This window comes from Protopterus annectens, chromosome 4.part0 (genome assembly GCF_019279795.1).
Source record: "Protopterus annectens isolate FY-2018-M chromosome 4.part0, PAN1.0, whole genome shotgun sequence".
Lineage (NCBI taxonomy): Eukaryota > Metazoa > Chordata > Ceratodontiformes > Protopteridae > Protopterus > Protopterus annectens.
The window spans coordinates 1,598,131,888-1,598,155,208 of record NC_056733.1 but is presented as its reverse complement, the minus strand read 5'-3'; the positions used below and the strand labels follow the sequence as shown (position 1 = coordinate 1,598,155,208).

Below are 23,321 nucleotides of genomic sequence, written 5' to 3'. Positions count from 1 at the left end.
CATGTGGGAACTGCAGATACTGTGTGTATTTGGACTGCAATTCAGCTTTTTTACACCTTGATACAGGAAAAAGATGGGAATTTAAAGTAGGAGCAAGTTATTATAGTAGTAATTTGGTATACCTTGCTTATTGTGAAATATGCAGTTCATTCTATTTAGGAAAGACAAAAACCATACCTTAAGGGAAAGAATAAAGGAGCTCGTCTGTGAAATCCCTAAAGCCAGTGAAGTGAATGCTTTAGCTAAACATGTCAAACACACTGATACGAACTATACTTTTAAGTTTATGGTAGTACAACTTATTAAGGAAAATCCAAGGGGAGGAGATATTAGGAACTTTACTGAACAGGGTGAGTTAAGTTGGATTATGAGAATGAGAGCAAACTTGGGAAAGGGACTTAATGACAGACTGTCTCTGAAGCCCATACTCCAGGCCAGGGGAATATGTAGATAAAATTTATGTACTGCATGTCACTTTTAGTAGTTTTAGATTTTATATAATGGATTTTAATAGAGGTTTTTGTCTATATGGGATGAATCAATTCACTAATTAGTCGATTAATTATGTCAGTTGAGTTCTGCTATGCAGTTGGTTGACTGTTTTTTAAAAAGTTGTTGGGTCTGTTGATTGTCTGACGAAGCAGTCTGTTAAACTGCAAAAGCGCTCACCATTAAAGTTGGAAGTGTTTTTATGTACTCCGTGGTTTGGTTCTTCCTTATTTTTCTGCATATTACCTTGGACTTTCTGGTTGGACCATATATCTACGCCATTGTGTTTTTTGGTTTAAGTATGGACAATGTTCTTCAGCTAAATATGCAGAAATCTGTAATTTTCATTACTGTAAACAAACCGTTTCCACTTCATACCATATAAGTGTTACACTCTTCTTCCCAGTGAAAGTCATAAGGGATTTTGAATTATTGTTGACAATTCCATATCTTTTGTCTATTATGTCACAGTAGTTTGGAAATCCTTGTGTCTAGCTCAACTAATAGCTCCATAGAAGTCTCAGTTCTGCTTTCCTCATTTCTTGTCAGAGCCCTTACTAAATATAATGCCCCTTTTGGCATGTATTTGCCTAAAAATATCACTCAGTTGTGAAGCACCTCAAGAGATTCATAACTAAATAGGTAGATAACCTCAAGAGTTTGTTATTCAGGTTGTCCGCCTACTTCCCTGTACTTGGTCTATCATAGACATCTTTGTGGTGCATAGCTCTCAACCTCTTAGTGCAAGAAATTTGGACAAATCTTAAAATAATGGGGGTGGTAGTGGTCAAAGGCCCAAAAATAAGGACAGATTTTAAATATTGCTCTTATAGGTTAATAGGTTCATAGGTTCATACTAGGCTATCTGCCCTAGGGCATTTATAAGCCTAGCCAGAATGTGTTTGGCTTTCGCCACCCATTTTAAATTTATTTTGCTATGCCCTTTTTCGAGGTTAGTATACTGTGCCTCTGTCTAACAGTGACACAGAAGTGATACCCAGGGTAAACCTACTATCTCCCATCCACTCATCAAGATTCCTCTTGAAGAGAGTCAATGAGGGACTCTGCCTAACCTGGACTGAGATTTTATTCCAGAGTGAAGGGAGCCTCTGGGTTATGAATCTGTCCCTCCAGCATATCCTATTTATTTCAGTGCTGAGGTTCAAGTCTCTCGAGCGTGTAGCTCGATGGGATTTGGATTTTCTGAGGTGCAGCATATCCATTAATTCTGGGTTGGACATGGCTTTATACGTCAGGCACAGAACGCCTCTGAACAGGCGGTATGCCACTGAGTAGAGCTGGAGTTTCTTTAACCGGGCAGCATATGGCATCTGTTTGAGCCCTTTGATCCTCTTGGTGAGGTACTTTTGGGGTCTTTCCAGTTGCTGCAGGTGTCTGGTAAGGTACATCCCAAAAGGGTCATTGTACTCGATTATGGGCCTGATGAGGGATGAGTAAAGAGGCACGATGACGTCCCCTGATCTAGATGTGAATCCCTTCATGATTAGGTGGGCTATATAAAATGTTTTTCTAACCACTTTGGCCACGTGGTTGTCAAATGAGAGATTGCTATCAACTTGGGTCCCCAGGTCCCTAATTACTTCTTCTGTACTTAATGGATTACCACCTATGTGGTAATTTGTGGGCACTTTGTTTTTGCCAAAGGGGATGACTATACACTTTTTGGCATTTAGCTTGAGGCCATGGCTCTGGCACCAGTTGTCTGTTTCTATGAGGCCCTTTTGGAGGATGCTTGTGTCGACTGGAGAGTCAATTATGGTGCCCAGTTTGCAGTCATCTGCGAACTTGGTCAGCCACAGTCCTTCCGTGTTGGCCTGTACCTCCAAGAAATATATACCGAACAAGAGAGGTCCCAGGACTGAGCCTTGTGGGACACCACTTGTAACTGGTTTGGAGTCTGACATGGCTCCAGCAATTCTAACCATGTGGGTTCTGTCCTTGAGCCAGTTTGCAATCCATCTAGTGACATAGGGGTTTATATTTAAGCTGGTGAGCTTATCTATAATGCCCGAGTGGGGTATTGTATCGAAGGCTTTTGCGAGGTCCAGGTAGGCTGTGTGGACCACCTTCCCCTCGTCAATGGCCTTGGTGACTGTTTCAAAGAAATAAACCAGGTTTAAGAGGCAGGATCTGCCCTTAACAAAGCCGAACTGGGTAGGATCCAGTGTTTGTAGATCCCCGATATCTTTATTTATGAGGTCCATGATGATCCTTTCCATAGCTTTGCAGATCAAGCTAGTCAGGCTTATGGGGCGATAGTTTCCAGGATCCGTTGAGGCACCACCTTTATGGAGAGGGACCACTGTTGCTGTACGCCACTCTTTGGGCACATATCCTGTAGTAAGGCTGAGATTGAACAGTAGTTTTATGTTTGGGTTTAGCTCTTCTTGGAGTTCATGTAGGACGCAGCCCGGGACACCATCTGGTCCCATTGATGCTGTGTTTTTGCTTTGGAGAGGCTGACTCTTACCTGAGCATCTGAGATGTCAGGGGGCAGCACTCTGCTGGGATAGATATTTGCCCTTTTGGTGGGGGGGGGAGAAGTTTGCACTGAACCTGTCAGCTAGGATGTTGGCAATGTCTGTGGGTTCGTGTATTTTTGTCATTTTGGACTAATTCTGAGCATATCTGGGAATTACCACCCAGGTTCCTAACATAACTAAAGAAAGCCTTGTGATTATCCTTAGTGTCCTGTGCAATTTTTCTCTCAAAGCTGGCCTTAGACAATTTTATGTGTGCCCGTAGTTTTTTGCTAATACTGATCAGTGATGCCTTCCCTTTTTGGGATTTTGCTGTATCATTTAGTAGCTTCCTCCTTCTATTGTATGGTTTGTTTATGGCTGGGGTCCACCAGACAGGACGTCTGCCTTTGGAGGATTGGGTCTTGGTTTTATTTGGGATCGCATGATCCATGCATTCCTGAAGGTGTTCATAGAATGCGTTTATAAAGGATTCTGCGGTCTGGGCATTATTTTCCACAGGCCCTGGGGCTTTGAAGGATCCCACCTCAGTTTTGAGGAGTGTGAAATTTGCTTTGGAGAAGTTTTTCACTGTGGTTTTCTGGGCAGGGGTGGGGTCGGGATGTGAATATCCAGTGAGATTAGTTTATGGTCTGATCTTACCATTGAGGGATACACTTCTGGTCTGGAGCATAGAGTCCCCATGTTGGTGATGATCAGGTCCAGTATGTTTTCCCCTCTTGTGGGAGTGGTAACAAGTTGTTCCATAGCATTTGAGTTTATAAATTCTAGGAACCTTTGGGCTAGGGTGTTGGAGCTAGAGTAATGCTCCCAGTCTATGTTTGGGTAGTTGAAGTCACCCAATATAATGGTGTTTGGAGAGACCTTCATATTTTCCAGTGTTCTCAGGAAGGCCGAGTGGGGTTCCTGGGTTTGGGAGGGTGGTCTGTAGCAGGCTATAAACTGGAAGACAGTTTTACCCACTGTTAGTTGCACATGGATAGTCTCTGATGCTTCGTGCTTTGCCACCAACCTGGAGGTGTGGGTATCTTTGATGAATATCGATACTCCCCCTCCTTTTGTGGTTCGGTCCAAGTTTTGGGGCCAAAAAGCATGGTATGAGGTATAACCTGGTAGTGCTGGGGTGCTCTCGGGAGCCCTGAACCAGGTTTCTGTTGCTGCACAGATATCGATGTTCTCCATGCTAAGGAGAGTTTCGAGTGCATGCATCTTGAGGTTTAGACTTCTGGCGTTGAGTAGCATTACTCTTAGTTTCTTATCCCTTGTGATACCTATGGAGGTGGGTTTGTCTTTTGAGCCTTGCCTAAAAAGGCACTATGGGGGTAGCAAGAGCCTTTGCCAATATCCGAAAGCCCAGGGGTGACAAATGCAAGCCGTCCCTAGCGAAGCATCGTGGCTTGTCGAGCATATCATCCCAAGCTGACAGGCATTGGATCCCCTTTGAATGACACCAGTACTTAAGCCAATTGTTGAAATTGATCATCTTATCTTCATATTGTGGCATCATTCTTGGTGAGGGTAAGATGCTACTCAAGGTCAGGGTCATACCGGCCTGGGCTACATGCTCAGAGAGCTCCTTTATGTCTCTTTTCATGTAGTCCAGGGAGGTACATCTCAGGTCATTCACACCAGCATGGACAATGACTGAGTCATATTTGTACTTGCCTTGGAGTGACCTGAGTGCTTGTGTTATGTGGCGGGTCCTAGCACCCGACAGGCTGCTCACCGTGACCCTCTCCTTGTTCAGCCTGGTGAGCGGGACGTCAGTGTGCCTGACGATAGAGTCACCTATTACAAGTGTATCAGGTGTGCTGTTTATCTTAAGGGCTGTGACTGTTTGGCACACTGGCTTTGTGAGATATGTATTGCACGTGTTTTGTTTTGGGGTAGCAGCTGCTTGGGTGTCTGCTTTGGAGGTCTCTGCTGCTTCGGTAGATCTTTATTTAGAGCCTCCGAGTATGTTTTTGTGTGATTATGTGTTTGGTTTGCTGTCGTGGTAGGTCTATGTGAGACTGGAATTGTAGTGAGTGTGGTTTCCTTCTCCTCCTGACTGGTTATGCCAGTACTGAGTTGAGAGAGCTTAGCCTCCAGTTTGGCTATATGGTTGCATCTCTCACATGTGTTGGAATTTGTTGGGAGGAGGAGAGGGTTGTCTGTGTACATGAGGCAGTTGTAACATTGCCTCAAGATTCCCAGATTCATCAGCTGGACCGGAGAGGAGATTGACAACTGACCTTTGGACATGCTAGAATAATATTGGGAATTCCTTAATAATTGAAAACCAGGGCTAGTGGGGAGTGAGGGTGTAGTGCTTTTAATTTTTAGTGCTGACTTTTATAATTGCTTTAGTGAGCAAGTGCCAGGTAACTTAAATGCAATGTGTTACAGGTAACTTAAATGCAAAAACGACAAACAGTAACTTTCTTTCAAGTGAAACAAGGAAATAAGTACAGTAAGCAATGCAGATATCACTAGTGATCCACAGAAGCTGAGAAGCCGATTAGGTGGAATTAGCGTTCCAGGAAATAACAAGCAAACAAACAACAAGCATATAAACAAAGCTAGATTCAGCAGGCCTGGATCTAGTCTATGCTACAGCAAACAAGGTGTACCAATTCCAGTAAGATACAGTTCAAATATTCAGGCACTATAAACCTTTAACCAGAAATTCCCAGCTCAGAAGTGCAGAGTCCAGCCTCTTCTCCCACAAGAGTGCAGACCACAAACCTTCTGAATGTAAAATAACTGGCCTGAAGCCCAAGTGCTTAAACCAGAACTAATACACTTTAAGAATAACAGACACTGGGCTCTCAATCAGCAGTTCCCAACTTAGAAGGATGAAAGCTACCTGTCCTGCCACCACAGTGCATGCCACAAACCTTCCTAATGTAAAACAACTGGTCTGAAGCCCAAGTGCTTAATCCAAAAGACTTAGAATGATAGCTACACTTTAATCAAGTTACTACCAAGGAGTAATAAATACAATTGAATACTTTAGAGAATGCCTGGATTAGTGCTCAAGTTACACAAACAAAGCTAGATCGAGCAGGCCCGAATCCAGTCTATGCCACAGCAAACAAGGCGCACCAACTTCAGTAAGAAGCAGTTCAGATATGCATGCACTATAAGCCTTCAACCAGAAATTCCCAGCTCAGAAGGGCAGAGTCCAGCCTCTCCTCCCACAAGAGTGCAGACCACGAACCCTCTTAATGTAAAATAACTGGCCTGAAAGCCCAAGTGCTTAAACCAGAATTAATACACTTTTAGAATAACAGACACTGAGCCCTCAATCAACAGTTCCCAACCTAGAAGGATGTAAGCTACCTGTTCTGCCACTACAGTGCAGACCACAAACCCTCTCAGTGCAAAACAACTGGTCCGAAGCCAAAGTGTTTAAACCAAAAGGCTTAGAATGAGTTACACCAAGCAGTAATAAATACAATTGAGTACTTTTAAGATGATGCAAAAGTAAAAAAAGTAGGCAGAAACACAAGTACAGTAAAAGCAGATGCAATTTTTTTTTTTTTTTCCTGAACAAGTGCTGAGATCAAAGAAACAGATTTGAGTGCTGAAACTAGAAAACTGGCTAGTTATAAGAAAAAAAAAACTAAGCTAGAAGGCTTCCCGCTAGAATAACAGGTCTTGTGTTAGCATGCATTTTCTAAAGGAAATAAAGTCTGAAACTCAAATGTCCGAGTCATTGTATAGTGACTTCACTCCTCAGTGATGTGCCAGAAATTTTAAAATGTTATGAGGAATATACTAAAAGTATAAGGCAAAAATCTTAACTTTCTGTGAAAATCTGGGTAATTGAGAGGTATGCTATGGTGATGTCTGAAGCCTTTTGAGCCATGATGGATCTAGCCCTCCTTGACCTCCTGCTCCTTCACAGAACTGGTTCCTTCAGGTACATCGTTAAAGGACTTAAATCTTCATTGGCAGATAAATAAGGCACAGTGTACCAAAGTCTTGTTGCAATGTATTTACCCACCTTTGGGACAAACTTCCAGTACATGTTTAGCAGAGTAGCACCCTAGATAATTGGATGGTTGGCTTCAAATCCTCCTCAGCATATCCTGTGTTACCCTCCTTGAGCCTGGAGAAGAGAACTTTTGAATCTGGCTTATTGTGTAGACTTGTAGTCAATCTGTAGGATGATTGCTCAATGCTTACTTATGTACCTTTGAATCTAAATTAATACTTTATCACCTGAAGGTGCTATTTTCTGGTGGTATGGTCAGAAAAGGTTAAATCTTTTATGGCAGATATGTTTTGAAGTTGTGAAGTTAACTTTTTTGCACTGACAGCACCAGGTGATGGACTGGCTGAACATTACCAGGAGCATTAGCTGTGCAGACATTTTCCCTATAACATACCTCCAGTGCTCTGGTATTTTGATTATAGTTTAATGACATCAGTGTGTCCAGTAACAGGTTTGTGCAGGTGGAATATGCTAAATTCTTTTAAACGTAGATCATTTAAACGTCTGTAACACATTTTAACAACTTTTGTGAGTCATTTTTTCAGTACAGCTTGATCACCTGCCGGTGCTGTATCATTCCACACTTTACTGACACGTTTTTAGCAGTGTTTGAGTTAAGACAGGTGTTCACTTATCAAACTTTTAGCATCGTTATTAAGGTATAAATATTTTTTTCTCATATTTGTATTTTGTTTATATTTGTTTAGTTTACTTGGTTCTGCCGATGTGCATTTGATTGTTATATTGTTTATATACAACATTAATTTGTGTTGTGAAAGCTTTCAATGATAATTGTTTACTTTTAGTTAGATGTTATCGCAATAACTTTTTGTAAGAAAAAGTGCAGATATTTTCATGCAAGCTTGCTTTAAATTGTATTTCTGGGGTAAATGAGTCACATTTTTTATTTTATCACTTAAATGTGCAGATTGACTCACTAGCATTGGAGCAGAAAATATTCAGTGGACCTTACCCTTATCATATCTGCATCATTCATGAGTTTAGTAACCCACCAAATATACGCAACAAGGTTCGTGTCCGTAGCTGGATGGACACAATCGCCAATATTAACCAGTGAGTATCATTTGGTTTATTTGAATCTGATGATTTGTAGAAATTAACAGGGTACATGGAACTGTATATTATTGGTGTCACTTCTTCAGTAGATTATTATTCTATGGTTACCACTTGCCACAATGGCATTACTGTTCTTTAACTGTTTAAATTAAATTCACCTGAAGAAAAATTTTAAGTAAATCACATTTGTAGCAATACAACAGTAATAGTCCTTGAAATAATCAGCCAAATCTTTAAGTATGGTGCCAGTTTTCTTAGACTGTGTATACAGTTAGTGCTTTAACTGTAACATTTGGTTTTAAGATGGCTGAAGTAATATGACAAAGCAAATGTGCATGCAGCCAATTTCTTCAGCGTGTATTTCAGACTGCATTATTGTAAAAGATGTCAGGCCATATGCTAGCGTTGTCACCTCACAGTAAAACGCTGTCTGGTTTGATTCTCAACTAGAGCTTCTTCTGCGTGGAGACATGCGTGAATGGGCATACCTTCATTGAAGCCACGAAAAGCAACGACAAAACCAAGAAATCTCCAAATGTCCACAAGCAATCGGAACCAAAAACCAGTAGTAATGATGAAAAACGGTCAAGTCTTTATTTGTCCACCACGCAATAAAATCCACAATAAAATCAAGCACTTTCGCTCGGTTAATACCGAGCTTTCTCAAGATAAAAAACTTAGGTATAATGCCATCAATAAATAGGTATTAATTAGTCATCTGACTCATTCATTAACATAACTGATAGAGATTCGTTATACTAGTTACAAAGATGTTACTAAAACTTACATTTAAAAAGCCTGCCACTAAAAAAACATAATAATCATTCATAAAGATTAAAATAGTTGTATGTTGATAAACACTATTTATAATCTTGTTGCATGGAACTATTAAAAACCTTATTGTAAAATTACCCCAAGTACATAAATAACTGTTTTCTAGGCTAAAAATACCCAACAACTCTGCAAACCCCTCTAAACACTTTAAACCTGTTATAACATTTTAAGGTGCACAAGATTAAAAATGTCTATGCATGTTGGACAAATCTTACTGGTCAAGGTATGGTTTTGGATCAAGTCGTACCAGATGCTAGGGGTGGTGACTGGGAGACCAGGTTGGAGTACAAGGAGCTTCTCTGGCAACTCAGATTAGATGCTGGTAAACCCCCAGGTCTTAATGAAAATATCAATATTAGTAGTGTTTTAAGACTGAGGATGGCCCGGCTATAAGTAACCTTCAGTTATCTGTTTACTATAGCTTACACAATACACTTTTTATTGTCATCTTTTACTGCCATTTTTGAATTTGTATATTTTTTATAAGTATTTTTAAATTATTTTTTGTCATAGTACCTTGACCAGTAAGATTTATCCAATATGCATAGACATTTTTAATCTTGTGCACCGTAAAATGTTATAACAGATTTAAAGTGTTTAGAGGGGTTTGCAGAGTTGTTGGGTATTTTTAGCCTAGAAAACGGTTATTTATGTACTTGGGGTAATTTTACAATAAGGTTTTCAATAGTTCCATGCAACAAGATTATAAATAGTGTTTATCAACATACAACTATTTTAATCTTTATGAATGATTATTATTATCTTTTCAGGCTTGTTGGCTGTTGGTGAAGCACCCACCAAGAGGAGAAAACACTGAGAAGAAAGGAGCCACTTTTGAGACTTTAGTATTTTTCCTCTGTTTATTTGCTAAGTTTTTCTGCATAGCCGCCTATTTTGAGCATTTTCTGGCTTGTTAAATTTGATTTCTGCATTAGTAACTGTATTTAGAGCACAACCTAGAGCTGTTTACTGAATTTCCTGTTTGCACTTATTTTTAAAATTGTTTTTTTCTCAAAACTTGCATTTTATCTGTCTTTGGCCTAGCACTCTTGTGTGGGGTCATTTACTGCACTGTTATAACTTGTTGATACTTGTTAACCTCTGCTATCTCTGAAAAAACAAAAAAAAAACTTGCTTTTTTCCCAAAATTTAGTTACAGGCTTGCTGTTCTTGAACTGTTTGTAAGTTTCTGCGAGGCCATTTTTTGCTTGGATTAAAGGAAAGTCTCTCTGTTGATCAGTGGCAGTGAAAAACATTGAGCAGCCTGCCTGCCCCTGTGGGAGTGGTTACTGACTTGAAACTGTAGTTTTATTGGCCATTCTGGGTCAATTCCAAAACTCCTTCATCTTCCCCTCTTTAAACCTGGTTGCCTCGTGGTTTTGGTGTCTTTTCAGGCTTGTTGGCTGTTGGTGAAGCACCCACCAAGAGGAGAAAATGATGAGAGAAGAAAGGAGCCACTTTTGAGGCTTTAAGTATTTTTCCTCTGTTTATTTGCTAAGTTTTTCTGCATAGCCGCCTATTTTGAGCATTTTCTGGTTTGTTAAATTTGATTTCTGCATTAGTAACTGTATTTAGAGCACAATCTAGAGCTGTTTACTGAATTTCCTGTTTGCACTTATTTTTAAAATCGTTTTTTTCTCAAAACTTGCATTTTATCTGTCTTTGGCCTAGCACTCTTGTGTGGGGTCATTTACTGCACTGTTATAACTTGTTGATACTTGTTAACCTCTGCTATCTCTGAAAAAACAAAAAAAAAAACAAAAAAAAATCTTGCTTTTTTCCCCACTTTTCTGAGATTTATAAAAGTTCAGTTACAGGCTTGCTGTTCTTGAACTGTTTGTAAGTTTCTGTGAAGCCATTTTTTGCTTGGGCTAAAGGAAAGTCTCTCTGTTGATCAGTGGCAGTGAAAAACATTGAGCAGCCTGCCTGCCCCTGTGAGAGTGGTTACTGACTTGAAACTGTAGTTTTATTTGCCATTCTGGGTCAATTCCAAAACTCCTTCATCTTCCTCTCTTAAAACCCTCTTTTGCGCGGTTTTGTGCGTTTTTGTGCATAGCGCAACAGCGGGCAGCGCCGCCTAATTGGGTTTAAACTATTTCTGGCTCCACAAAGTCTGCTCTTCATTTTTTCCCTTAGAACTGCTCTATCTCTCAATTTAAACACCATATTCTCATTCTAAGGCCCTTCACTGGTCCAATTAAGTAATCCTACAAGTTAGCACTATTAAACCATAAGCACTACTTACTCTTATACTCTCTACAATTACCCTGTCCTCTATTGGTCCGTCTTAAATTCAGTTTCCCTGTTACTCTAGCATGTCCAAAGGTCAGTCAATGGTTTCCTCTCCAGTCCAGCTGGTGAATCTGGGAATTTTGAGGCAATGTTACAACTGTCTCATATACACGGACAACCCTCTCCTCCTCCAAACAGGTTCAAATATATGTGAGAGATGCAACTATTTAGCCAAACTGGAGGCTGAGCTCTCTCATCTCAAAACTGGCGTAATCAGTCAAGAGGAGAAGGTAACCTCACACAACACAATTCCAGTATCACATAGTCCCACCACATCAGCGAACCAAACACATAAATACACAAAAACATACTCGGAGGCTCTAAATAAAAATCTACCTAAGCAACAGAGACCTCCAAAGCAGACATCCAAGCAAACGCTACCTCAAAACAAAACACACACAACACATAACCCACAAAGTCAGTGTGCCAAGCAGCCACAACCCTTAAGGCTGAATAACGCACCTGATACTCTTGTTATAGGTGACTCTATTGTCAGACACACTGACGTCCCGCTCACCAGGCTGAATAAAGAGAAGGTCACAGTGAGCTGCCTGTCGGGTGCTAGGATCCGACACATAATGCAAGCACTCAGATCACTCCAAAGCAAATACAAATATGACTCAGTCATTGTACATGCTGGTGTGAATGACCTGAGACGTACCTCCCTGGACTACATGAAAAGAGACATAGAGGAGCTCTCTGATCATGTAGCCCAGGCTGGTATGACCCTGACCTTGAGCAGCATCTTACCCTCACCTAGAATGATGCCACAGTACAAAGACAAAATGATCGATTTTAACAATTGGCTAAAATTTTGGTGTCATTCAAAGGGGATCCAGTGTCTGTCAGCCTGGGATGACATGCTAGACAAGCCACGTTGCTTCGCTAGGGACGGCTTGCACCTGTCACCACTGGGCTTTCGGATATTGGCAAAGGCTCTTGCCACCCCATAGTGCCTTTTTTAGGCAAGGCTCAAAAGTCAAACCCACCCCCATAGACAGCACAAGGAACAAGAAACTAAGGGTAATGCTGCTAAACGCCAGAAGTCTTAACCTCAAGATGCATGCACTCGAAGCTCTCCTCAGTATGGAGAACATCGATATCTGTGCAGTGACAGAAACCTGGTTCAAGGCTCCAGAGAGCACCCCAGCACTACCAGGCTATACCTCATATCATGCTTTTCGCCCCAAAACCCGGACCGAACCACAAAAGGAGGGGGAGTTTCCATATTTATCAAGGATATCCACACCTCCAGGTTAGTGGCATTGCACGAAGTATCGGAGACCATCCAAGTGCAACTAACAGTGGGCAAGACTGCTTTTCAGTTTATAGCATCCTACAGACCACCCTCTCAAAGTCAGGAATCCCATTCGGCTTTCCTGAAAACATTGGAGAACATGAAGATCTGTCCGAACACCATTATATTGGGCGACTTCAACTACCCAAACATTGACTGGAAGCACTACTCAAGCCCCAGCACCTTAGCCCAAAGATTCCTGGAAATTATAAACTCAAATGCTATGGAACAACTAGTCACCACTCCCACAAGAGGGGACAACATACTAGACCTGATCATTACCAACATGGGGACTCTATGCTCCACACCAGAAGTATATCCCTCATTGGTAAGATCAGACCATAAATTATTTTCACTGGATGTCCACATCCCGACCCCACCCCCAGCCCAGAAAACCACAGTGAAAAACTTCTCAAAAGCGAACTTCTCACTTCTCAAAACCGAAGTGGAATCCTTCAAGGCCCCAGGGCCAGTGGAAACTACAGCCCAAACTGCAGAATCCTATATAAATGCATTCTACGGACATCTCCAGGAATGCATGGATCATGCTATCCCAAACAAAACCAAGACCCCAATCATCCAAAGGTAGGCGTCCAGTATGGTGGACCCCTGCCATAAATAAACTGTACAACAGAAGGAGGAAGCTACTATATGATAGAGCAAAATCCCTAATAGGGAAGGCATCTCTGATCAGTACTAGCAAAAAATTACGATCCCTCATAAAATCCTCCAAGGCCAGCTTCGAGAGAAAAATTGCACAGGACACCAAAGACAATCATAAGGCTTTTTTCAGTTATGTTAGAAACCTGGGATACAACTCCCAGACTTGTTCTGAGTTGATTCTAAACGACAAAAAATACACTGAACCCACAGACTTCGCCAATATCCAGGCAGACAGGTTCAGTGCAAACTTCTCCACCCCCCAAACGAGCAAGTATCTATCCCGGCAGAGGGCTGCCTCCCAAACATCTCAGATGCTCAGGTGAAGGCTGCCCTCTCCAAAGAAAAAACACTGCTTCCATGGGACCAGATGGCGTCCCAGGTTGCGTCCTACATGAACTACAAGAGGAACTAATCCCTCAAATAAAACAGCTATACAGTCTCAGCCTCACTACAGGATATGTGCCCACAGAATGGCGTACAGCAACAGTGGTCCCACTCCACAAAGGTGGAGCCTCTACGGACCCTGGAAACTATCGCCCCATAAGCCTGACTAGCTTAGTCTGCAAGGCTATGGAGAGGATCATCATGGAGCTCATAAACAAAGACATTGGGGACCTACAGACACTAGATCCTACCCAGTTCAGCTTTGTCAAGGGCAGATCCTGCCTTTTGAACCTGGTTGACTTCTTTGAAACAGTCACCAAAGCCATAGATGAAGGGAAGGTAGTCCACACAGCCTATCTGGACCTTGCAAAGGCATTTGATACAATACCCCACTCGGGCATCATAGATAAGCTATCCAGCTTAAATATAAACCCCTATGTCACAAGATGGGTGCAAACTGGCTCAAAGACAGAACCCACAGAGTGAGAGTTGCTGGAGCCATGTCAGACTCGAAACCGGTCACAAGTGGCGTCCCACAGGGTTCTGTCCTGGGACCACTCTTGTTCGGTATATACTTTTCGAGGTACAGGCAAACGTGGGAGGACTATGGCTCACCAAGTTCGCAGACGACTGCAAACTGGGCGCCATAATCAACTCTCCAGCTGACACAAACATCCTTCAAAAAGGTCTCACAGAGACAGATAACTGGTGCCAGTGCCATGGTTTAAAGCTAAATGCCAAAAAATGTATAGTCATACCCTTTGGCAAAAACAATGTGCCCACAAATTACCACATAGGCGGAAACCCATTAAGTACAGAGAAAGTTATTAGGGACCTGGGGACCCAAATTGATAGCAATCTCTCCTTTGAAAACCACATTGCCAGAGTGGTTAGAAAGACCTTCTACATAGCCCACGTCATCACGAAGGGTTTCACATCTAGATCAAGAGAGGTAATCGTGCCCCTTTATTCATCCCTCATCAGGGCCATCATAGAATACAATGCCCCTTTTGGGATGTACGTTATCCGACACCTGCAGCAATTAGAAAGACCCCAAAAGTATCTCGCCAAGAGGATCAAGGGTCTCAAACAGATGCCATATGCTGCTCGGTTAAAAAAACTCCAGCTCTACTCAGTTGCATACCGCCTACTTCGAGGCGATCTATGCCTGACATACAAAGCTATGTCAAATCCAGAATTAATGGACATGCCCCACCTCAGTAAATCTAAATCCCTTAGAGCCACATGCTCGAGGGACTTGAACCTCAGCACAGAAATAAATAGAACTTGCTGGAGGGACAGGTTCATAACCCAGAGGCTCCCTTCGCTCTGGAATAGAATTCCAGTTCATGTGAGGCAGAGCACCTCACTGAATCTCTTCAAGAAGAATCTCGATAAGTGGATGGGGGATCGTAGGTTTGTCCCAGGGATTACTCCCGTGTCACTATTAGACAGAGGCACAGTAAACTAAACCTTAAAAAGGGCACAGTATACTGAAATCAAGGGGTGGCGTAAGCCATACAGAATCGGGCTAGGCTTATAATTGCCCCAGGGCAGATAGCCTAGTATGAACCTATGAACCTATGTTTTCTTAGTGGCAGTGCTTTTTAAATGTGAGTTTTAGTAACATCTTTGTAACTAGTATAATGAATCTCTATCAATTATGTTAATGAATGAGTCAGATGACTAATTAATACCTATTTATTGATGACATTATACCTAAGTTTTTTATCTTGAGAAAGCTTGGTATTAACCGAGCGAAAGTGCTTGATTTTATTGTGGATTTTATTGCATGGTGGACAAATAAAGACTTGACGTTTTACTATCACTGTTTTTCATCATTACTACTGGTTTTTGGTTCCGATTGCTTGTGGGCATTTGGAGTTTTCTTGGTTTTGTCGTTGCTTTTCGTGGTTTTGAGCTATACATGTCCATGGCAGAGGAAACCGACCAAGCCAATTTTGCGGATACCCCCCAACTTTTGAGAGACAGTGGTGATGAGGGTCCGGTAACACGTACTGAATTCAAACAGGTTTTGGCTTTATTAACCCAGATAACTAACAGTTTGAACATGAGTAAGGGCAATTCTTGCCCAGTGTTTCCAGGCAACCAGCAACAAGGCATGGAACAAAGGAAGAACTACTTGTTCAATGCGATGCCTAGGTTGGCTAATGGCGCACAACGTGAGCCTTTTGAGGAAATGCCATCGGGAAGTGCTGTTAATCATGAGCAAACTGCTAGAACACAGTCGCGGCAAACTAATAAGTCTGATGGTCGACATAAAGATTTTAATTTTAATGCTTGGACGGGACAGCAATTTCACTTTAAACAAGGTACTGTGTTTCTTAATGAAAAGGTTGACATTGAACAGGATTTTAATGATTTAAGAGACAAGCTCTATGCATACAAGAGTAATCAATTGGAGATTGATTATCTCAAAGAGTGTGTGTGTGTTAAACGGGTCCCGAAGGGTCTCCGTTGTTACAGGTTCCCCAATAATGTTCAACCGGGAACCTCTTATTACAACAAGCTCTGTGATATATTTGATAGAGCTGGTTTGGAGATTTTGGAAGTCATAATAGCAGAATATGAGGCGAAGGCCGATATTCTTCTAAAGGAACTGAATGTTTTAAATGAAACCTTAGTCAATGACAGTAATTTTTTGAGTGTAAAGAAAAATTATGACAATGTGTTTTATGAAGTCGATCAATATTGTGTGAAGATTCTTAATCGTAAGATTAATAAATTGGAAAGGGATCTCATTGAATATAGAGAAGGAACAGCCTATCCACCCCCTGGCAGGGGTAGATGGAATAATAAGCAGGTCATTGATAGGACCAATCAGGTGAACACCTCCAAAAATTATCCCAGACCACCCGTAGAACCACTTAGAAGGAGTGAGAGATTGGCTAAGAAAGGGAGAAAAAATTCTTATCAGGATTTTCAACTCCCCCCTGGAGGGGTGTGAGATTTCAGCAACAGGGATGGAACAATTGACATTAGTAGAGCAGGGTAATGAATTGGCCATGAATGGTTCGCTAGAGGCCTTTACGCAAGTTTTTTGGTAATAAATACACGGTCAGTAAGAACAACTTTGTTGTTTATAACTTTACGGACATTGAGTTAAATCAAAATCTTTTTGACTTGTTAACTAGAGGCTCCCACTTTGTACCCCTATGCTCCTTCAACTTGGCCAACGCCCTTGTAGATTTGAAATTGTTTGTTAGGCATCTTAATCTTGCACTTTATTTTATGGGGCAGCCATATAATTGGGATGGACTTGTGAGAACTAGTACTTTTAATCCTCCCACACATCCCTCACTTAAAGTTTTTGAGGAACTTGTAGAGAAGGATATTAGGATGTTAAATTCTAAGAAACTGTCTTCACCTCCATCCAATCTATGTGCAAATGAGTTTCAGTTAATTGAATACCTCAAAAATGAAGGTTGCAGGGTTATGAAACCTGATAAGAGGGGTGGGGTGGTTTTATGTACACCACTGATTATGACACTCACCTCTTCAGTATGTTGCAAGACACAGAACAATATGATTTAGTTTCTAGGAATGAGATGAATCTTGCTTATTCCAAGATTAATTTTTTATTGACTGACCATTTGCTAGAAGGGGCCATTAATGAGCGGTTATTTAACTGTTTACATGTGGACAAGCCCAGGACCCCAGTCATTTTTGGGATCCCCAAAACACACAAGGGTTTAGATCCACTCAAGTTCAGGCCCATTGTTTCCGGTGCGGGGGGTATTACTGAACCCCTAGGTAAATTTATTGATTATGTGGTGAAGAAATTTGTTTCTTCTTTACAACATATATGTAAGGACTCATGGGACTTCCTTAAAGGCATTGAGCCCCATTTTTTTCAACATGATCTTTTGATGATTACCATTGACATAGTGGAGTTGTTTCCTAGTATTCCTCACTCCACAGGCCTAGAATGGTTTAATGAAGTATTGGTCAGTGAGGCTGGTCTTGGTAATAGAGTCACTAATTTGTTAGTAGAGTTCATGGAAATTGTGTTGGAAAACAATTTCATTTACTTTAATGGAGAACTTTATAGACAGAAGAAAGGGGTGGCAATGGGTGCCCCCTGTGCCTCACTTTATGCAAACGTTGTGTTACATAAATGGGAGCAGACCTTCATTTTTTCAACTAGTTGGGTTCAACATATAACACACTACAGGAGGTACCTTGACAACATTTGTCTTCTCTGGAATGGAACAGTTGAGAATTTTTATGATTTTATTAATTATATTAATTCCACCACCCATTTTTTGTCCTTTACTTACAATGTTAGCCATTATGAGTTGAATTATCTTGACGGTTACCCTCTTTAAGGACTATACCAACCAGAAATTTCAGTCCAAACTTTATAGAAAGGCCACATTCTCCAATTCATATCTACACTTTGAAAGTGGACATCCTTTCCGTCAAAAGAAAGGCATTGTCAAAGGGCAATTTATTCGGGCATCTAGGATGTCCAGTACCCTTGATTATTTCTTGGAAGAAGTAAACTTTTTGAAAATGTTGTTCTCTGAAAGGGGCTATCCCACACTACTAGTCAACACCTTGGCCCAGGAAGTTATAGAGAACAGGGAATTTAAATACCCCCCGTTGTTAGGGAGTGGGGTCACTTTGGTCAAAGAGGATGGAAAAGATCACCAAGTTGAGTTTCACAATAATTTTATTTACACTTATTCCAACAGTTCTTCTGAAATTGAAGATGTGGTTTCGAGGCATTGGTTAGTTCTTTCACTTCATGATGAACTGAAAAATCTAGTTCAAGAACATCCTAGATTTGTTAGAAGAAGGGATGTCAATTTAAAGGAATTGTTTGAGAAGAAACAATTTTCTAAGACATCATCATCAAGAAATTCCAAATTGGGTACTTTCAAATGTGGGGCATGTAAGCAGTGTACTGCCATTATTAATGACAGCACACTTTATATTCCGTCCAGGAAGTTCCTTTTTCACACTGATTGTCATTCTAATTGTGGAACAAAAGGCATAGTTTATTTAGGTTTAGGTACATGTTTCAGTTTTTATATAAAAAAAAAACAGAAAGGCCCCTGAGAAGGACGATTTATGAGCACTTATATGATGTCTCTAAAAGTAAGGAGACTAGTGCTTTTTTTAAACATTCCAACCTTTGTCCCAACATGGAGCTCAAATTTTTGGTTTTGGATCAAGTGGTACCAGATGCTAGGGGTGGTGACTGGGAGACCAGGTTGGAGTACAAGGAGCTTCTCTGGCAACTCAGATTAGATGCTGGTAAACCCCCAGGTCTTAATGCAAATATCAATATTAGTAGTGTTTTAAGACTGAGGATGGCCCGACTATAAGTAACCTTTAGTTATCTGTTTACTATAGCTTACACAATACACTTTTTATTGTCATCTTTTACTGCCATTTTTGAATTTGTATATTTTTTATAAGAATTTTTAAATTATTTTTTGTCATAGTACCTTGACCAGTAAGATTTGTCCAACATGCATAGACATTTTTAATCTTGTGCACCTTAAAAATGTTATAACAGATTTAAAGTGTTTAGAGGGGTTTGCAGAGTTGTTGAGTATTTTTAGCCTAGAAAATGGCTATTTATGTACTTGGGGTATTTTACAATAAGGTTTTTAATAGTTCCATGCAACAAGATTATAAATAGTGTTTATCAACATACAACTATTTTAATCTTTATGAATGATTATTAGGTTTTTTTAGTGGCAGTGCTTTTTAAATGTGAGTTTTAGTAACATCTTTGTAACTTGTATAATGAATCTCTATCAATTATGTTAATGAATGAGTCAGATGACTAATTAATACCTATTTATTGATGGCATTATACCTAAGTTTTTTATCTTGAGAAAGATCGGTATTAACCGAGCGAAAGCGCTTGATTTTATTGTGGATTTTATTGCGTGGTGGACATATAAAGACTTGACGTTTTACTATCACCGTTTTTTATCATTACTACTGGTTTTTGGTTCTGATTGCATACCTTCATTGAAGGTTATGCGTCAGGGCTGGTAACTCGGCACGTAAAAGTCAACTACCAATCATTAGCGGACCGGAGTTCTGCTGTGGCGACCCCTAACCGGGAAAAGCCGAAATTCACAAACAAAGTAGACTGGAAGTGCCCATCACTTAAATCTTTACAGTTATATTTTACATTCCCCAAAATAAACGCTAAAAGATTTACATTTGTTTATCTGTTGTGCAGTATTCTATAAGTGTTCTGAATACTTAATACACACTTTTATACTGCTTGATATACATGTCTGGTATTTCATTGGTATAATTTTCAAAGTACAGAATGCACATTTTACGTTTTCCCCCGAATCTAGCAAGGACACTTAAACATGCCTTATCATTTCAGAGTTTGATATGGAGAGCTGAAGCACTTTATTAGTATAACGTTTAGTAGCACATTTCAAACTGCAGTTCATTAAAAGTATCCATCCTTCCCAGCGTCTGAGGATCTTGCAAGCTTTGATATGGACAGCTGAAGCACTTTATTAGTATAGCATTTAGTTGCACATTTCAAACTGCAGTTCATTAAAAGTATCCATCCTTCCCAGCGTCTGAGCATCTTGCAAGCTTTCTCAACAGCCTGTATATTTTATATGTTTGTGAGTTCATGTATTAGCACTTGATATACTAAGATCTTATCCATGTATGATTCCTTAAGCCAGTTTGTAGCAATAAACTGGAATCAATGAACACTTTTTTGGGTCATCAAGTGCTGTTTCTGGCAGTTTCTTTGTGAATATCTGGTTTAGTATCAGTCCAGGTACTTCTATATGAAACCTGTTGACTGAAGGCTTCACAGATGTCTCTTGTCTGCATTGACTCTTTTGGGCTTATTTGTTTTGAACAAATATTTTTTTTAATTTTTTTTTTTGTTGTTGTTGCAGCTTTCTGTCTTAAGTACAAATAGTTAAACATTTCAGCTGCATACACTCCTTTACCAAACAGGCACACCTAACTGTTTTTCTCTGCCCATTTGTTGCACTCGCTCTTTTTCCTTGTAGAGAGGGAAAAAGGCACCTTGTGCTTTTGTCATTGATGTATTTATATCTAGACGGGTTAGCTTTTAGTTTTTCTCATACTAAAATCATAGTTTGATGTTCAAGTAAGGAAGTAGAAATGGATTGTTTACTCTTTGTTCTGTCTATCATTAATAACTGTGTTAGCAGTAGACGCACCTTTTTTTTTACTTAAGGCTTGATACACATCTTTGCAGTCAGTGCTAAACTTTCTTCATGAGTTTTATTTTTGCAGTTTGACCTCTTCCAAAAACTCGATCATTAGACTTTGGACAGCTGACTAGACATGTTGGAACTCCCAGTGTTCTGAAATATCTCTTGATTTCATTAATTGAAGTTTTAAGTGCATTAAGAATGCCATGCCTTGTAGGGTCTGTTAACGTTATAACCTTTGGGAACTTAGACTAATACTTTGTACCTTTGCAGCACAATCACAAAACTGAAGGATATCTTTTTCAACTTAATTCAATCATATTTCCTGTACTTTGTGTCCCCGGGGACAAAGAAAAGCGCACACTAACAGATCTCAAAGGAGGAAGTGCTCATTAAATTTTAAATCTTCCAACTTTTGCTTACTGAAAAATCACCTCATCTTACTGTAGCTTAACAGGAAAGGGACAACCCCCCCCCTCCAAAGGTGCAAAGAAAAGTACACTTTGGCAGAACTCAGAGGAGGGAATGGTCAGGAGACTTTGCAGATACTTACTGTGCCAATCTGTTACTTTGCCCTGCAGTGGTTGCCCACTGTCATAGACAGCATAATTTCCCTCAGAGTAAAAACAGTGCAGTCTTGTAAACTGTATTTCTCTCAAACCTAAACACAAAAACAACTTAGTAATAGCCTACCTATCTGCCCAAGGGCATTTATACGCCTAGCCAGAATATGTTGGCTTTCGCCACCCCTTAGATTAGTTCCCTGCGCCACTGTCCAGCAGAGCCATTGCAGTGATCCCTGGGGTGAGTTTTCTGTTTCCCGTCCACACGTCGGGGTTGCTCTAGAACAGTGTTTAGTGAGAGGCTCTGCCTGATGTATATTGGGATCCTGTGTGTGGGTGTGGGGAGTCTCCTGGGATAGGAAATCTGTCCCTCCAGCATGTCCTATTTATTGTTGTGAGGTTTATATCTCTGGAGTGTGTGGCTCTCCGGGATTTTTTTTTTGGGTGGAGCATGTCCATCAATTCTGGGTTGGACATGGCCTTGTGTGTCGGGCAGAGATCGCCTCTGAGTAGGCGGTATGTAGCCGAGTACAGCTGGAGTTTCTTGAATCGGGCTGCATAGGGCATCTGTTTGAGGCCAGTAATCCTCTTGGTGAGGTACTTTTTGCGGTCTTTCCAGTTGTTGCGGGTGTCTTGTAAGGTGCATCCCAAATGGGGTGTTGTATTCTATGATTCTATGATGGTTCTAATGAGTAGAGAGGCACAATAACCTCTTTTGTTCTGGATGCAAACCCTTTTGTGATTAGGTGGGCCACATAGGATTTTCTAACCACCTTGGCAATATGATTATCAAAGGAAAGATTACTATCTACTTGGGTCCCTGGATCCCTTATTACATTTTCTGTATTTAGGGGACTGTCACCTATGTGGTGGTTCGCGGGTACTTTGTTTTTTCCAAAGGGGATGGCTGTGCACTTCTTGGCATTTGGCTTGAGGCCATGATTTTGACACCGGATATCCGTCTCTGGGAGACCCATCTGGAGGGTGTCTGTATCAGCCGGAGAATCAATTATGGCCCCTAATTTGCAGTAGTCTGCAAACTTGGTCAGCCATAGTCCTCCTATGCTTGCCTGTACCTCTGAGAAGTATATACCGAACAGGAGGAGAGATCCTAGGACTGAGCCCTGGGGGACACCACTTCTAACCAGTTTAGAGTTGGACATAGAGCCTGCCACTCTCACCATGTGGGTTCTATCCATGAGCCAGTTGGCAACCCATATCGTGACGTAGGGGTTTATGTTCAAGCTGGTGAGCTTGTCTATAATACTAAAATGGGGAATGGTGTTGAAAGCCTTTGCGAGGTCTAGGTAGGCTGTGTGAACCTCCTTTCCCTCGTCTAATGCCTTGTTAACCGTCTCAAAGAAGTCCACCAGGTTTAGGAGGCATGATCTGCCTTTAACAAAGCCAAACTGGGTAGGGTCCAAGGTTTGGAGGTTCCCAATGTCTCTGTTAATGAGTTCCATGATGATGCGTTCCATAGCCTTGCAGACCAGGCTAGTCATGTTTATAGGGTGAAAGTTCCCGGGGTCCGTTGTGGCTCTACCTTTGTGGAGCGGGATAACTGATGCTGTGCGCCACTCTGTGGGTATGTAGTCTGTAGGGAGGCTGAGTTTGAACAGTGTGTTTTGGTGAGGGGTTAGTTCATTTTGGAGCTCTTGTAAGACACAGCCTGGGACACTTTCCTGTCCCATTGAAGCCGTGTTTTTGGCTTTGGATAGGGCTGTTTTAACCTGTGTGTCAGTGATTGACGGGGCCCTACATTCTTCTAGTATGGTTATGGTCCCTTTAGGGGGGTGAAGCTTGCACTAAACCTGTCTGCCAGAATGTTGGCAATATCAGCCAGTTCAGTGTATTTTGTGCCATTCTGCACTAACTCAGAGCAGATCTAAGAGTTTCCACTTAGCTTCTTGACATAGCTAAAGAACGCTTTGTGGTTATCTTTGGAGTCCTTGGCAATTTTTCTTTCAAAACTAGTCTTGGATGATTTAATGAGGGATCGTAGTTTCTTGCTGATACTGATCAGGGATATCT

The 23,321-nt window shown here is 41.0% G+C and overlaps 1 protein-coding gene across 1 annotated transcript in view; it reads left to right on the top strand.

Moving 5' to 3' along the window:
• Nucleotides 1-23,321, top strand: part of FBXO38 (F-box protein 38) — a 3,050,069-nt gene that overhangs the window by 2,611,561 nt on the left and 415,187 nt on the right. The window contains exon 19 of the mRNA XM_044069370.1: nt 7,901-8,046. Within this exon, the coding sequence (XP_043925305.1) occupies nt 7,901-8,046 (146 nt within the window). The remainder of the gene's footprint in view (nt 1-7,900; nt 8,047-23,321) is intronic.